This window comes from Dasypus novemcinctus, chromosome 11 (genome assembly GCF_030445035.2).
Source record: "Dasypus novemcinctus isolate mDasNov1 chromosome 11, mDasNov1.1.hap2, whole genome shotgun sequence".
Lineage (NCBI taxonomy): Eukaryota > Metazoa > Chordata > Mammalia > Cingulata > Dasypodidae > Dasypus > Dasypus novemcinctus.
In genome coordinates, this window is record NC_080683.1 from 84,349,964 (window position 1) to 84,365,855 (window position 15,892).

The 15,892-nt window shown below is 40.1% G+C and overlaps 1 protein-coding gene across 2 annotated transcripts in view; it reads left to right on the forward strand.

The window, feature by feature from the left end:
• Positions 1-15,349, forward strand: part of AFG1L (AFG1 like ATPase) — a 203,085-nt gene extending 187,736 nt beyond the window's left edge. For both annotated transcript variants that reach the window (XM_004468413.5, XM_004468414.5), the window contains 3 exons: positions 8,671-8,811; positions 11,785-11,898; positions 13,206-15,349. In XM_004468413.5, the coding sequence (XP_004468470.1) occupies positions 8,671-8,811; positions 11,785-11,898; positions 13,206-13,355 (405 nt within the window). In that variant the 3' untranslated portion in view covers positions 13,356-15,349. The remainder of the gene's footprint in view (positions 1-8,670; positions 8,812-11,784; positions 11,899-13,205) is intronic.
• The last annotated feature ends 543 nt before the right edge of the window (positions 15,350-15,892 follow it).

Sequence of the window (15,892 nt, forward strand, 5' to 3'; positions counted from 1 at the left end):
AAGGAATACTGACAACCACTAATTATTGAGATTACATGGAAAATTGTGCTAAAATTAAAACAGGGTGTACATGGAAGAATATCATCTTGTACTTTACATGGATTTTGACATGACTAGGTCTTTGATCTGGGGAACTCTGGTGCTTGGCTGTGAGGGCTTGCGGGCAAGTGACCAGATACGATCGTGAAACCTCCAAGTCCTGAGTAAACCAGAGAAAATTTGCAGTTGGCTTCAGGACCAATGAATTCAAGTTTCACACCAACATGAGTGAAGTAGCCAAATTTTATAGCTTCATTTACCAGAAGGTGAACCAAAAGTTGGAAACTGTTGTCAGTCATCTCTGAGCAACTGGAAATACTTACTTTGTAATAGCAGCCAAATCTTAGATCGGACTCAATGCCTACTTAAAAGCTAAAGTGAAGAGCTCCAGCCCAACAGATTTAGGATACACTTGACCCCTAAATCCAGGTGCCAAAGGACTGCCAGCTCTGATAGAAGGCAAGAACATCAATGCCATAAGCTTCGTCTAGGACAAGGTTTCCTAATCTCAGCACTACTGGCATGTTGGGCCAGATACTTCTCTATCGTGGAACTGGCACATCCTGTGCATTACAGGATGTTTTGCAGCATCTCTAGCCTCTTCTCTCTAGATGCCAGTAGCACCCCCACCCCCACTCCCCAGGGCAAGACAATCAAAATTGTCCCCTCAGGGGCAAAAATCACTCCAGTTGAGAATTACTGATCTAGGGAGAGATTAAGGCTTTCCTTGCCTTCTTTCAGGTTGGTGACTGCTCTGTTGAGATCAAAGCATCTGTTGGCTGTCTGTTGTAGTTTTCAGTTTATCTCTATTCTCTTTAACTGGAGTTTGTGGTGTTTAGAGTTTTCATCAGTTTCTTTATCATTGTAGATATTTTCAAGAAAAGTGGGGAGCAACTGTTTCAGGGACTGTTGGTTAGATGCCATTTTAATCTGAAGTCTGAATTCTTTAATAGTATTATTTCATGAAAATATATCGTTCATATTCTAAAGCATAGGTATTTGGGGATGCACATGTTCTTGGCAGATGGACATTTTGATATAGACAAACAGATTTTAAAGAAATATCTTGGGATTCAGTTCTGGAGAGATGTAGACATCATCTCCCTCATTAAGGACATCATGTCATCTTTCAGTCTTTACTCCTGGGGACCAGGTGTCTGTTCTCTTTAGAGCTAGTTTTTCAGGACTTTCTGGTTGAATTTACTGCTAGTTGTTCACTGGTATTGGGCTTCACATCCTTTTTCTTTTAATAATATTTGAAAAGAAATTGAAAAAGTCCTAAACAGAGAGGGTCTGTTGCAGTGCCAGAGATGGTGTGGTAGAGACTCCTAGTGCTTCCCATATTTGGTTCTCTTTTCCTCTGGGTGCTGGAGAGAATTACATTTTCTTGCCCACTAGTTCTTGCCAGTAAGCTAGGAGCAGAAGTGATATGTGTCCAGGCCAAAGTATTTCAGTGCTGGTGCTCTCTCCCCTGCCTCAGTGACCAAGGAAGCCAAGAAGGCCATGTGAACCTTGTGTTCAGATGGTGTAGCTACAATACGGGGAAGCCTCTGCAGCTTGGATCCCTGAAGCCCCTCACTGACCCCCAGTGGATAGGTAACATGAGTGAGAAATAACCCTTTGTGTTTTTAAGTCACTGGGATTTTAGGGTTATTTTGTTATCATAGACTAATTCAGTCTATCTTGAGAATGTAGTAGGCATTTGGATTGACTTTGGCTTTTTTAAGTCTCTGTCAGCCCCTTCAAAACCATCCTAAATAAACATACAATTTAAATAATCAAGGTGTATTCCCCATGCAAACATACCTTCCAACCACATTGCCACCTTTAATCATCTCCTATGTAGAAATTCAAGAATTGCTGCTGGAGAAAGGTAGAGGCACACAACCTCTACACTTTTCATTTGGTAACTAGGTTATTAAGTGCCTTCTGTGTACTGAGAATGGTGCTAGGCTCAGAGATGCAACAGGAAATGGGGTCTGCACACAAGAAACTCATAGTCCTATCAGGAAAGCAGAAATATATTTATTTGCCCCTTAAAGGCTCTCCTTAAGAAATTTTTCCTCTTATTTTTCTAGAACTGAAGATTCAAAAGCTTTGTCTTCATCAGTAAAGCATAGCATTTGAATTCAATTCAAATCTCAGCTCTGTATTCTCTTAGCTGTGTAACCTTCTCTTCAATTTTCCAAGTTCATATTGGTATTAATATTTCCTCATCTGCAAAGTGAGAATAATAATGCTTCCCTCTCAGGGAAAATTATAGTTTAGAGGCAATGTCGACCAAATTCCTAGAACTATGCATGCCTCAATAAATGATAAAAGTGTTCTTAAAAGCTGCCCTGCATCCTGGCTCCATACTTACAAAAGTGTTCTGGGAACTCATTATAATTCTTTAATAAGTAGTAAACACTTTGGTATATATTGTGCAGTGTTAAGGCACATTTGAAATATGTTTATGAAAATTTATTTCCACTCGGTCCTGGAAAAGGTGTGTATTATATTACTAGGAACATTATAAATTCATATAACCATTTTGGGAGTCCATTTGGCAGTTGATATGGAGTACCATAAAAATTTTTATATCCATTGTGGGAAATCTTTCTGAAGGAAAAATTTAAAATATGTAAAAAGCCATGTGTACAAAAATGCTGACTTAAATTGTTATATAATAATTATATATAATGAAAATTATATGTAATTTTATATATCATAAAAATTAGAAGCTATTTAAATGTTCAATAATAGAAATAAATTATGCTTTATTCATTAATGTGATTTAAAAGGATAGTTATAAGAACAACATAATATAGAGAAAGATGTGGATTTTTTTCTGGAAAGGAGGATTAAAAACTGTATGTAAATTAAGATCATTATTATGTAAAATGTAATACTAGAAAAAAAATACTGAAGGAAATTCTCCAAAAAGATAATAATTGCTGTGTTAGGACAGTGGAGTTTGTAGGTATTTAATTATTTTTTTGTTTTCATAATAAAAGAGAAGTTTACTATTCAAAACAATATCCTTTCAGATATTCCTCCAGAGCAAAAGAGATGATTGAGAAGGAGCTTTTCAGCAACAACCCTCAATCCTTTACTGGAGCAAAACTTTTAGACTGAGTCCGCTCTAAATCCCTATGGTGTCTGTTGACACCGTAACAGTATGGAAGAAATGCTCACATGGAAGCCCAAGGTTTCCACTTGGTTTTGGTCGGCTAGTAGCCAGTGGAGTGGGACACAAAAGCCTTGACAGCAGCAGTGACAGGACACTGGATGGCTTGTGTTCTTTGCATAAGGCTGTTGTCCAAGGTAAATCTCTAGAACATATTCCTTCTTGTTACACTTCAGGGTTCAGCTCAGCTGTCATCTCCTTAAAGAGGTGTTCCCTCAACAATCCAACTAGTCATCTCTGCCCTCCTCCCCATCTCTCTTTGGTCATATTACAGGGTTTACCAGCTTAGTGGCTCTTCTCATCATCTGTAATTACCACACTCATTTGTTAACTATCTCATTGTGCTTCCTTCCCACCCCCAAGGAGGACGCAGGTTTCACAAGAGCAGGGGGCAGGTATTCTCCATCTTGCTCACCTCTGAATCCCCAGGTCATTGCAGTGTCTGCCCTATAGAAAGCACTCAATAAATATTGTCGGTGTTCAATTAATATTTGATGAATGAACAAATGAATAAATACATGAACATCAAGCACACATAAGGCTGAGTTTAAGTGTACAAATATGTCCCCAAGCTAAATGTGAGCTATTTGGGAGTCCTGCCATTCTGAACCACGCACTCCCTTTCTCTTGTCATCCTACGGTGAAGAATCATTAGTTGAATGTAATTATGTAATTGAAGTCAGATTCCATCTCAGATGTCAAACCCTTTAGCCTTTTGCCACACCTTAAAAGGGAAAAAATATGTTTAACTTACATTTTCTTTTTAAATGTCCCTTGAAAAATTCTACTTCTGTGGATTAGGAAAACTTCACAGGAGAAAAAGAGAAATGTCCTTGTCAAAATTGATATTATGAGCTTACACAGATGAGAAGGGAATGATAAGATGCCCACTGTACAAATGTCCCACTATTGTTTTTGCTGCTTAAAAGTAACCCAAGTGCAGGAAAATAACCCCAAAAAAACAAAACAAAGGAAAAAAAATTATCTGTATTCTGTCACCCAAAGATAACCACTGTCAACACCTTGGTCTAGATCTTTCTAAACACTTTCTTACATGTACACCGGGAAAGGCAACAGAAGGCTTCCCTTGGGAGTAAGGAATTTGGGCCAACTAAGAAAGAGTTTGATTTTTTTCAGGAGTTTCCTTTTTTTTTTCTGGAAAAAAATGGATATAAAAGTAGGAATGGGCCTGCTCCCTAGGCTATGTTGTTTTTTATTCATTCATTTATTCAATAATTCATTGAACAAATATGCCCTTCTATGTGCCATTGTACTGGGTTAGGGGCGGTTGATTGTGTGGCCTGGGTTTTTTTTTCCCCCACCCATAGTGCAAATGGTATTATCAAAACAGGTCGGAGGGAGAAGGCCTGTGGCAGAAGCTATTTTTGTCATCTACAAATGACTTCATTTTTTTTCACTTTTTTTAAACAATTTTAAAAATTAAAGTTAATAGATCACAAAGAACGCCATACAAAAAACCTAAGAGGTTCCCACATAACCCACTCCCCACCCCCCCATCCCCATCATTTTTGTAAATTATATATTTTTGAAGATATATACATCTCAAAAAATGCTACATTAAAAAACACAAGAGGGAAACGGACTTGGCCCAGTCGTTAGGGCGTCCGTCTACCACATGGGAGGTCCGCGGTTCAAGCCCCGGGCCTCCTTGACCCATGTGGAGCTGGCCCATGCGCAGTGCTGATGCGCGCAAGGAGTGCCCTGCCACACAGGGGTGTCCCCCGCGTAAGGGAGCCCCACGCGCAAGGAGTGCGCCCCGTAAGGAGAGCCGCCCAGCGCGAAAGAAAGTGCAGCCTGCCCAGGAATTGCGCCGCCCACACTTCCCGTGCGGCTGACGACAACAGAAGCAGACAAAGAAACAAGACGCAGCAAATAGACACAGAGAACAGACAACCGGGGGAGGGGGGGAATTAAATAAATAAATCTTTAAAAAAATAAAAAAATAAAAAATAAAAAAAATGAAGGGTACTTGTTTAAAAAAAAATAAAAAAATAAAAACACAAGAGGTTCCTGCATACCGTCCACCGCGTACCCCACTCCTCCCACACCAACGACCTCCCCCATCACCGCAGCACACCCGTAGCATTGGGCGAACACACTCCGGAGCACCGCTGCACTACACGGACAGCAGTCCACCCTGTAGTTCACACTCTCCCCCAGCACACCCAGCGGGCCACGGCAGGACATACGAATGACTTCATGAGGTGCTGGAAGGGCAAACTACAGACTAGAGGGAGCAGCTTCTTCTACCTCCTAAGTGGAAAGGCAGAGGCAGTCCAAAGACAGTATAATTAGTTTAGGCTGTCCAGCTTCATTATCTGGGGAAAATTTTATTTGCTAGTTAATAAAATCACAGCTACTATTATTGAACGTCTGTTGTAAGCCTAGTAGTGTCCTATGCATATAGCATTCATTTACTTCTTACATAAACTCTATCTGAACTAATAACTTACTGGACCCTTGCTATGTGAGATCTTACATGCAGTCAATACGGCAAATCCTCAGGACAAGCCTATGAGAATAGGACCTGTTATGTCTTCCTTTTATAGTTGAGGCAACTGAAGTTCAGAGAGCTGTGCTGAAGGTGACATGACTAGAAGTGACAGAGCCAGGGATTCCAAAGCCTCTACCCTGTTGTAACTCCCAATTGTTAATTAGTGGAAAGTAGTATTGACAAGAATCGCCCTATCTCACCAAATTCAATCCTAAAAGATTGAGTGTTACTTCTTGGACACTTAAACAATAAAGCCAATATTTTTTTAAAAACTCTAAATATTTACTAAAAAAGGTACTTCATATGTTAAATCAATCCTATGGGAGCTGATTTCTTATCAAAGACTTCCTACTTTGATTAATGCATTTCATTCTTCTTGTGTTTTAGAGGAAAGTATATTGCCCACATTGGAATTGTTTTCAACAACTAATAACCTCTCCTTTTTAAAATAGCCATTGTTTTTAAAGGGAGTAGATAACTATTATATATTAAGCTTTGTTTTCTTTATGTGACTGAGCAAATCATTTTTTTTAGGGATGGGGGAAAGCGATATTTGCTAATATAATGGCAAATTCAGAACCCACTGACAAAGGTATATAATTTGTAAAAGAGCTGAGTGGGCAAAATTCTGATTTTCAGTTGCCCTTGGCTCTTCAGTGTACTTCTGATAATGATTCTCCTTGGGCATCTAGTTACACTGATAGAAATCACATCTGAGCATAAAGAGTGAGCTTAATTATACATCCCTACATAACTACATACCTAAAATGAGGTTTTATATTTTTCTATATACTTTCTGGTGAGCCATTAAATTCTAACTGATCTTTAAAAAGTAGTGGGTGTCCCCTTTAGAGCAAGAGAGTCTTGTAATATGAATAATCTTTTTAACATAAAGACTCTGGTCCCCCAAGCTTCCCTTTTAGGAATTGTTGCCATTACGTGGTGTTTGGGGATAAGGGGCAGGTGGAAAAAGGTTGCACTGAATCCTCCACGGTCTCATTTGGTTCCTGCTATGACTCTGGGGACAGGCAAATGCACAGATGCTGATTTCGCATTTGGATGCAGTTGGTGGTGGAGCAAAACTTAGTAGTCCCAATGAGAACAGCCATTCTTTTACATCCTTTACTCATTTGTCCCGAGCTCAATCATTTGTGCTCAGAATAATAACAAAAAGCAGCCAACGCGTTGTGAGTGCCTATGTATGCCCCAGGCACTGTGCTCAGTGCTTTACCTGTGTTATTGCCTTTGAGTGTCACAATCCTGTGAGGGAAGAATCAAGTTCTCACTTTATAGATGGAAAACCAAGGAACAGAAGGATGACCTAACTTGCCAAAGGCCTGCGGTCGATAAATACCAGATCAAGGAATGAAACCCAGGCATTGTAGAGCCCGCATGCTTTGCTGCTCTGTTGCACCATGCTCCTGGTCCAGCTCAGGCTGCGTAGCTCTGTTCTCTTGTAAGAATCAGGGTTAAACCCAAACAAAACCCCACTCAGGGCCCTACATGGCTGAGCTGAGTGGAGTGTTGGAGATAGAGACCCTCCAGCCAGGGAAGGAAAATTGGAAAGGCAAGGGTCATCTCTTTCTGTCCTCATTTGTTATCTGGTGGGCAAGAGGAAACGGGACATCTCCAAGCAGATTTCCAAAGGAGTCAGGTCCTTCTTTGTGTCCCCTCTCTCTGATTCTGGGCTCCTTTGCTCTAGGTTTTGTCACTGCTGGGTTCTTCTTAGATTTGCTCTCTCTTGAGGGAACCTCTTCTCCAGAGCTCAGCTCTCCCAGTTTATCCTTACCTCTCTACACTTGCATGAGAATTCCTCTTCCTTGACTATAACTGATTTCAGCTGAATGTCAGGATAGTGGTAAGCCCGAATGAGTGGCTATTAAGAAGAAAAGGACTCACTCCAGCCTCCTCATGATTACCTAATTCTCCCAGGCACATCGTGCTATCTGCATTTCTGAAAGACAAGATTTTAGGGCAAATGACTCCCCAAGTGATGGAGACATTTCTGGACAGGGAGGGGTATTGATGGATTCTGCCAGAAACTGAAGTAGCTCAGCTGCCTGTTCCTAGGGATGGGCCATAGAGGTCTGGGAGCTTTCAGAGCTCCCCACTCTAGCAGGACCCCCAAACATTCCCCAGCCTTTGCTCATGGTTTGCTGATCATTAGGAAATATTCCTAATTCCAAATAATATGTTCACAGATAGTTTCCATCATGAGTCAACTTCATGTTTCAGGAACCAGCGCTTCTCATCTGTAGGTGGCACTTTTATAGACCTCGAGCCCTGTACCCTCCTGGTATGCAGAGGTGGAGCACCAGTCCAAATGGTGCTTGAGCTTTCAGTCTGCTACTGACCGTTAAAACCCTCTGGTATTTGCCACAGAAACTAATGATGCTTATGGCATTGCATGTGAATAATTATGCCTCAGAATAAACGAAAAATATTTTCCAGTGATGTCTTCATTTCAAAATTGTGTGATAATACTCAGCATGTCATTATAAAACAGCTTCATTTAATGACAGTGACAGTTAACAGTTGAGTCTTGGGAAGGATTTGTTAGGACATGTTTATACTGAGCTAAAGTAACATCATATTTTTAAAAAGGAATAAAAAGATTGAATACTGGATTTAGGATAGAAACCATCAGGTACCAACTGAAACCCTGGCTAGAGATAGTTTTCTACTCCCCATCACACTCTTGCCTTCTTTCTTGCCCCTTTTAATATCAGTATTAATGCCATCCAATGTGTACTCTCAGTGTCCTTCTGAACGAGGAATAACTATTAGTTCACGCTAAAAACACTGCTCCCTTTGATCAGGTTTCTCCAAAGCTACCACCACATCCCATCATGACAGAGAAGAGAAGCGTTTTCAAATTAAACCAATCCAAGGGCAACCAGAATTGGTTTATTCTAATTTTCTAATATTTATTTCATTTTAATTACAGCCTCTTGGAGCCAGTGACTATTTGGAACTATCAAAGAATTTTGATACAGTATTTTTACGAAACATTCCACAATTTACACTGGCAAAGAGGACTCAAGCGCGAAGATTTATAACTCTCATCGATACATTCTATGATTTGAAGGTAAGGATGATTTGAAGGTATGGATTTAGTGCATTTTCTCAAAACTAGACATTTTGGAGTCTGGTGCCAGACTACTTGAGCTGGACTTTTGGCTCTACTGCCACTTTCGCCACCTCTCCTCACCTGCAACTCAGGGCTAATAACAGTATTTACTTTCTAGGGTGAGGACTAACTAAGCTCATCCATATAAAGCATTTAAAACCATGCTTGCCACGAGCCACATGTTATATGAGTACTGTTATAATCTGCCATGATGGCAATAGTGTAAAACTCCATCACAAAGCATCCTACTGAACACTGATTCCAACATTCTGCCAGACAGATGGTAGGCTCCTTCTATGATGATCCAACATAATGCCCTGCCTAGAGTGAGTGCTCAGTAAATATCCGTTTCATGAGTAAATGATTGACTGCTTGGCTAATGAATGAACAAATGAGAGAATGGGTAAAAGACCCTTCTCAGTATTGGGGCTCTCTCTCCCTATAACCAAGAAAGCCAAAGAGTTAGCATTATACCATCTTGCTGGTTGCTTTTTTCAATCCAAAGAGCTGTGCTTTAGTATGAATTGCAGAGCCATTGCCCCTTCATCAGAGGCAGTGGAGCCTAGTGGTTAAAGAGTGGGCCCTGGGGCTAGGATGTCTACTTTGAATACCAACTTAACCTCTCTGAACCTCGATTTCCTTCTCTAGGAAAAGGAGATAATAAGTACTTATCTCACAAGGTGGTTGCAAAGATTAAATGAATATGTAAAGCACTTAGAACATTGTCTGGCAGGTAGTAAACTCTTGATAAATGTGAACCACTATTAATAGTATATATCTGTAAAGCACATGTACATTTACAATTAATTAAAAATTGATTTAAATACTATTTTAAAGTTAGATACAATTTTTTTTCTCCCTATTCCTTGTACAGAAGTAGAAATACAGAAATTCATTCTAACAGTGAAGGGGCTTCCAGGGGAGGGGGGCAGTAACAGAATCTGCTGGGTGGAGAGGTGAGATTTTAATGCTTCATTCAGTCATTCATTCAACAGCCTTTATTATGCCAAGTGCAATGCTAAGTGCTAGAAATTTAATGTCTAGACATGGTGCCTGCCTTCATGGAGCTTATAGTCTTTATAGTGTTGGAGAAGCATCAATCCTGTGTCCACGAAACTAAATGTAAAATCATCACTGTGGGGCAGAGAGAGAAATAAAGGGAGGAAAGAGAGAGAAGCATGGCCCTGTGAGACTCTAGGAGGGGAGGACAGACTGACCCATTGCAGGGGAGGCCTCTAGGAAGTCCCACTCAGGACCACAGGCATCAGAATGACCTGGGCTGCTGAAGATCTGAATTTCTGGGTCTCAGGGCCCACCCCTCTCCCCACTGCAGCAAATGAGGACCAGGGAGGTGGCTGGAACCTGCAGGCTTCCCAGCAACTCAGGGGCTTCTTGAAAAGACCCCGGGCAGTGATGGCTGAATTCCGTGTGCAGGGTGGGGAGCCTGCAGCAAAGGCCCTGCCCGGGGCAGTGCAGTGGCTGAGGAGAGCTGGCCTTCATGAGTGCTCCCCAGGTGCCAGACCACGTTTGAGCCAGGAGGCAGGAGGGGCAGGAGTCTGGGAACGCCGCAGAAGGGGACCAAACCCCACCAGTTGTCAGGGTTCGCCTTCTGCAGGCGGTCATCCAGAGACTGCCGCACGGTCATTGCGTGGCGTCCAGGTGGAGGGAGTGAGGCTGGGAATGGGCATTCTTTCCTGGTTGGCTTATGCTTTAAGAAGAAAGCAGTGGAGGGGCACGAGAAGTGGTTCCTAGAGTGCAGAACTGATCAGCTATGTTCTATAGTTCAGCTAGAAATCCCTTTAAAAAAGCTCTTGACCCCCATCGCTCAATTCCACTCTAATCCTACCTCTCCCCCAATTTTTCACATCTTAATTAAAGGAAAAGAGATTTATTTGGCAATATGATGGAATACCTGACTCACTTTCCTAACATGTTTTAACTAAACTTTATACTTTAAATTTTATACTATTCTTTAAAGAATAGTTGAAATGATCTTATTTTAGAAACTGGGAATACTAAACAACATTATTCTAGAATGTACTTATGGAGATTTGTGAGAAAATGAGTATTCTTGTCTAAATAATGAAAAAAGGAAAAAAAGTGTCATTGGCACTAGAAGAGTTTAGAAGAGGAGGTAGAAGTACATTTGGATATGTAAAAGTCAGTCCCAAAAGTCAATACATTATTTTAAAGTATTGACATATTTATTTAAATAATGATTTTTAAAGGATAGTTTGCAAATCCTAAAAGCAAACTCAGGAATCTTTAAAATCAAGAAGATTGTGTTACATACTTAAACAAATTAACATTATAAAAGATATAAAAGCTGATTCCACTATGTGATCACATATGCACATTACTTAAATACTTGTGTAATCAAGAAATATTAATGTAAATCTTAGTCTTTTTGAAGACTATTCTGGCAAGGTGCTGATATAAATGTAAGTTCTGGAAACACAGGGTATAATTATAGTAACAATGCACTGAACTTAGCAGTCACCTCTGCAGCAAAGTAGTACCTCTTTTTGGTGCCTTAGGGGGCATCTTTGATGCACACAGACTGGCTCCAAACAGCCAGGTATACATTGGCAGCGTCGGGAAATAATGGAAAGAGCTTTGGACTTAAAACCTGAGGATCTGGGTTGGCATCACAAGCTAAAACCTTTCCAGGTTTTAGTTTCCCAATAAAACTTTTGCTCCCTTCTTCACAGAACAGTGTAAGATGCATGGAAGTAGTTTGTGAAGCACTAAGAAGTTAAAAAATAGCATGTTAAAAAGACACCAACTATTATAAAAATTATAGCCATTTAAAAGCAAAGATAGAAGCTCCCAGCTCCTACAAACAGATTTTTATTTTGTGAGAGATTTGTTCTTACCTTCAACTTGTGAAATGTAAGAAGTAACACCATTTACCATTTTCCTTGGTTTCAGGTGCGCATAATTTGCTCTGCGTCGACTCCTATATCAAGCTTATTTTTGCATCAACATCATGACAGTGAGTTGGAGCACAGCAGAATACTGATGGATGATTTGGGGCTGAGCCAGGTAGGCGATATTAGCATAATCTCTTTTTATTATAAAACAGCTTAATTGGTTTTGGTCTGATATCATGGCTACATTTTGAAGAAGGGATGCAGTGTACATTTAACCATTGACTTGCTGCTTTCTTCTAAAGCCGGTACAGCAGATTTATTCTCAACATCACTAAAGACAGAGAATCACAGTCTTAGAGTGCAAGGACCTCAGTGATCCTGTGGGCCAAGTCTTCCTTTTACATAGGACAAAAACAGAGTCTGGAGAGGTGAGCTAATGGGCCTGTAGTCATACAGCCCATTAATGTCAGGCCAGGGCTGGATGCCTGGGCACCTGGGTCTGGTTCTAGGCTCATTCTGCTACACCACACTGCCTTTTCTGGAAGTTCTTCATGTTTGATGGATGTTTGGAGTGCAATGGTATAGTATCCAAGTGTATGGGCTGGCCGTTCTGGGATCATTGCCCTTGGTTTAAAATGATGTCCAAGTAAAAGTGACTTTGCATTTCCTTCTTCAGTAAGAACATTACAGAGTATATTTCTCAGCTATAGACAGTTGCAATTATTAGTTGAATTTTTTAAGCTATCTATAAATACCCTGAAAATGAGAGGTGCTCCATGCTTTTAACCCTAGAGGGGAAAGGTCATTTCAAATTAAAACAAAAAACTAAACAAAACAAAACAAAAATTTAACAGTTCTTCATAGGCCTGAGCAGAAATTATGTATTCTCAGGAGTTTGGGAGAATAAGGCCAAGGACCCTCTAAAAAGTGAACTTTCAGAATACTTTCAAAACAGGATTACTGAAACCTATATATAGAAATAAATAGCTGTTTATAAACACAGGTGTCAGGACCTAAGAGCAATAGTTACATGCAAATATTGTTTGGCAGGACCTCAGGGCCCCATGGGGACCTTTCAGTCATTCCACTTGAAAAATGCTCTTCAGACATTTGTCCCCAGGCCTGTGAGCCTGCCCAAGAAGCATTAGCCTCTTCCTAACTTGCCAGAACTACTGTTCTTTACTGGTAATTATTTCTGGTGTGTGCTGTTGGAGAAAACAATTCCTTTTTTATCTGGAATTTTCTTTCTTTAGATTTTTGCCTAGAACTTTCATTTTAAGCAGAAAATTTCATATTTGGATTTTTTTTGCTGTTGTTTCAGCTTTATTTATTCTTTAACTGTTTTTCCTTTTAAGTCTTTTACCCTGGTCATTTATAATCTAAAAGTAAACCTAATTTGTTTTTTAAAACCAGTTCTTACCCCTGTACATTTTCATATGTGTTGGTTTTTATTTGTGCTGGGTTTCCCCCCCTAACCAGGACTCAATGGAAGGACTTTCCATATTTACCGGAGAAGAAGAAATCTTTGCATTTCAGCGCACAGTTTCCAGACTTACAGAAATGCAGACTGAGCAGTACTGGAATGAAGGGGACAGAAGCAAGAAGCAACCGTCACTTTCACATGAATAAAACTCTGGACAAATGAGCAATGCAGGGACAACTCTTAATTGTGGGATTTGAAGGAATTGCTTTCTCCTCATTATTTAGTCCACTTTGTCCTCTGGACCATTTTCCTCTAAAACTGCTGTCAAAGATGTAGTGGATTAGTAAGTTAAAGCCATTTTTACGGTCTACTCTTTGCCTACTTATTTGGCCTTATTTCTGCACTACAAAATTATAATCAGCACTCCTGAAGCTTAATGTAAGCCTAGACTTTCACTTCGTGTTAAATTACCTGAACAAACCCAGAGTACAAGAGCACACAGTGAACGCATGTCTGGATGTGTCTCATTTGGGTATATAGTGGCTGCATGGATAGAAACACATCTTTAATCAAAGGATAAACAAACAAAAAACCCTACATTTCAATTCAAAACAAAGAAAACCTTCCGAATATATCACAAACTAAGGGAATAATGTTTTGGAATATGGATTTATACAGTGAATTTGGGGAGCTATAAATGATAATAAACCTCTCAGGCCCTCAGTTCCCTCATGGCAGAAAGTATGTTCTTTTTCCCTTGAGATCAAGCTTGGCAGGAGGGATGTGACTTCAAGCAGACAGAGTTGGTTGAAGAAGTCAAGGATATGACACCATCAAATATGGACTAAGGGTGTCAAATTCCTGGCAGACCACCCACATCTGGCAGCCAGTAGGAGACCAGCAGATACCAGAAGTGGTGACAAGTGAAAGCGTCCTGAGGGGGCAGAGTCAGACTCAGCAGGCTCAGCTGAAGCGGGCAAGGGGGTCCCTCAGCTCCAAGGGGAGGCATTAGCTGTCCTCACAGCCTGCTGCTCCCCACTGCCTGCCACTCACCCCACCCCTTGCTGCCACTTCTGTGGGGAATGGACCTGACAGTAAAATGGGAAAGAACGGTTGATAAACTTACTTTAAATAAAATCCCATTTGTCATTTCTCGATTCATGGAAGTAAAACCTGACTTTGCTAATGATTGTCACAAAAAGGAACTTGGCTGAGGCTGTGAAGGAAGTCTAGATCTCTCTTTTTAAAAAAAAGGAAACAAGAAAGATACAAAGAAGTAAGTGAAATCCACAAATACTTGTGAAAATCAAGCATTTTATATTGGCAGGCACAGTTGAATCAGTTCAAACAAATGACAGCAATTGTCAATATAAGTAAATTCTTTGAACCTATTAAATTTATTAATTAAAAATCCATTCTAGACATTAGCCTATTTTTAGTCAAACAGATGAAGTACCCAAATACAGAGAAAAGTTTAAATCGAGGCTTTTGAAAATTGAATGTGTTTTAGAAATATTTTTACTGAGGTGAAGTGCAATGAGTTCAAAAGAAGCTAAGTAATAGAAAGGATGGGTGATAATAACCACTATGTGCCAGGTTTAATGTGAGGTATTTACAGAATCAGTTTTTTTAAATTGTCCTACAAAGTTAAGACAAGCATCCTTATTTGGAGATACGGAACTGAGCCCTGGAAAAGTTGAGCACCCTGACCCAAGATTTACAAAGTATGGTTGCAGAACTCATATATTTCCTGTTATACCACACTGCCTCCTACGCTCACTACAAAAATTATTTTAATATTGATCCTCACTGTTTTCAGATCAGGGGGAAAAAAGGGAAATATTTTAAAAATTAATTTCATTATTTTTTAAACTTTGTGATGATGAATTTACAACAGAACTATTGCTTTTGAACTTAGTAAGTATAAAATGTTTGATTTTATTCTTGAAACCTAAGCTTTTTGCTTTGCACATTTCTTTGGCAAGTATTCTGTACCTTAATAAAAAGACAGTGTGAATGGATGGACAGATAGATGGACAGCCTGATAGAAAGAGGAACTGTCCCTCTGTGTGGGTATATTTGAAATAGTCCTCCCTTAGTCTCAAGTTCTGTTGTAAAAGTTTATTTCAGGTAAGTATTTGGTAATAAAATTTCATTTTCCATAGAAACAATAATGGAAGGCAAAAAATAAAAATAAAAATTTAGGGCTCTGGCAGCCCAATCACACTGGATGCAATTCTCAGTGTAGATGCCCTATAATTGTAGTATTAAAGAGCAGAAATGCCTTTGAAAGTACTACTAATGTCGGGTAAAACTGTAGTTCAGGCTCCACCAGAGTAACTGGAGCACGTCCCAGTCTCCTTCCCCAGCTCCCCCAGGAGAAGAAGCTTTCTGAGCCAGGGTGGGGTTCATGCAGTGAACAGGGGGTTGGTGCAGGCGGTTGGTGGGGAGGGGCCTGGGCACCGGGTGAGGAGAGCAGGGAGGTCCATGGTGGCCAGAGAGGGTACATCAAGCCCCTAGTTCTTCTCTACAAAGTCCATTTCATAAAATAACTGGCCAGAAAAAGAAACAAATAAAAAATCTTAAAAATAAATAAAAAAATAACACCACCACCACCACCAAAACCAATATGGTAGCTCTACTAGAAGAAAAGTAATGCCAACATGAAAAAAACAACCCCCAGACAGGAAAGCATTGTTTTAATTTGTGTGTTTTCTTCCCAATCCTTCCCCTACCCCATTTC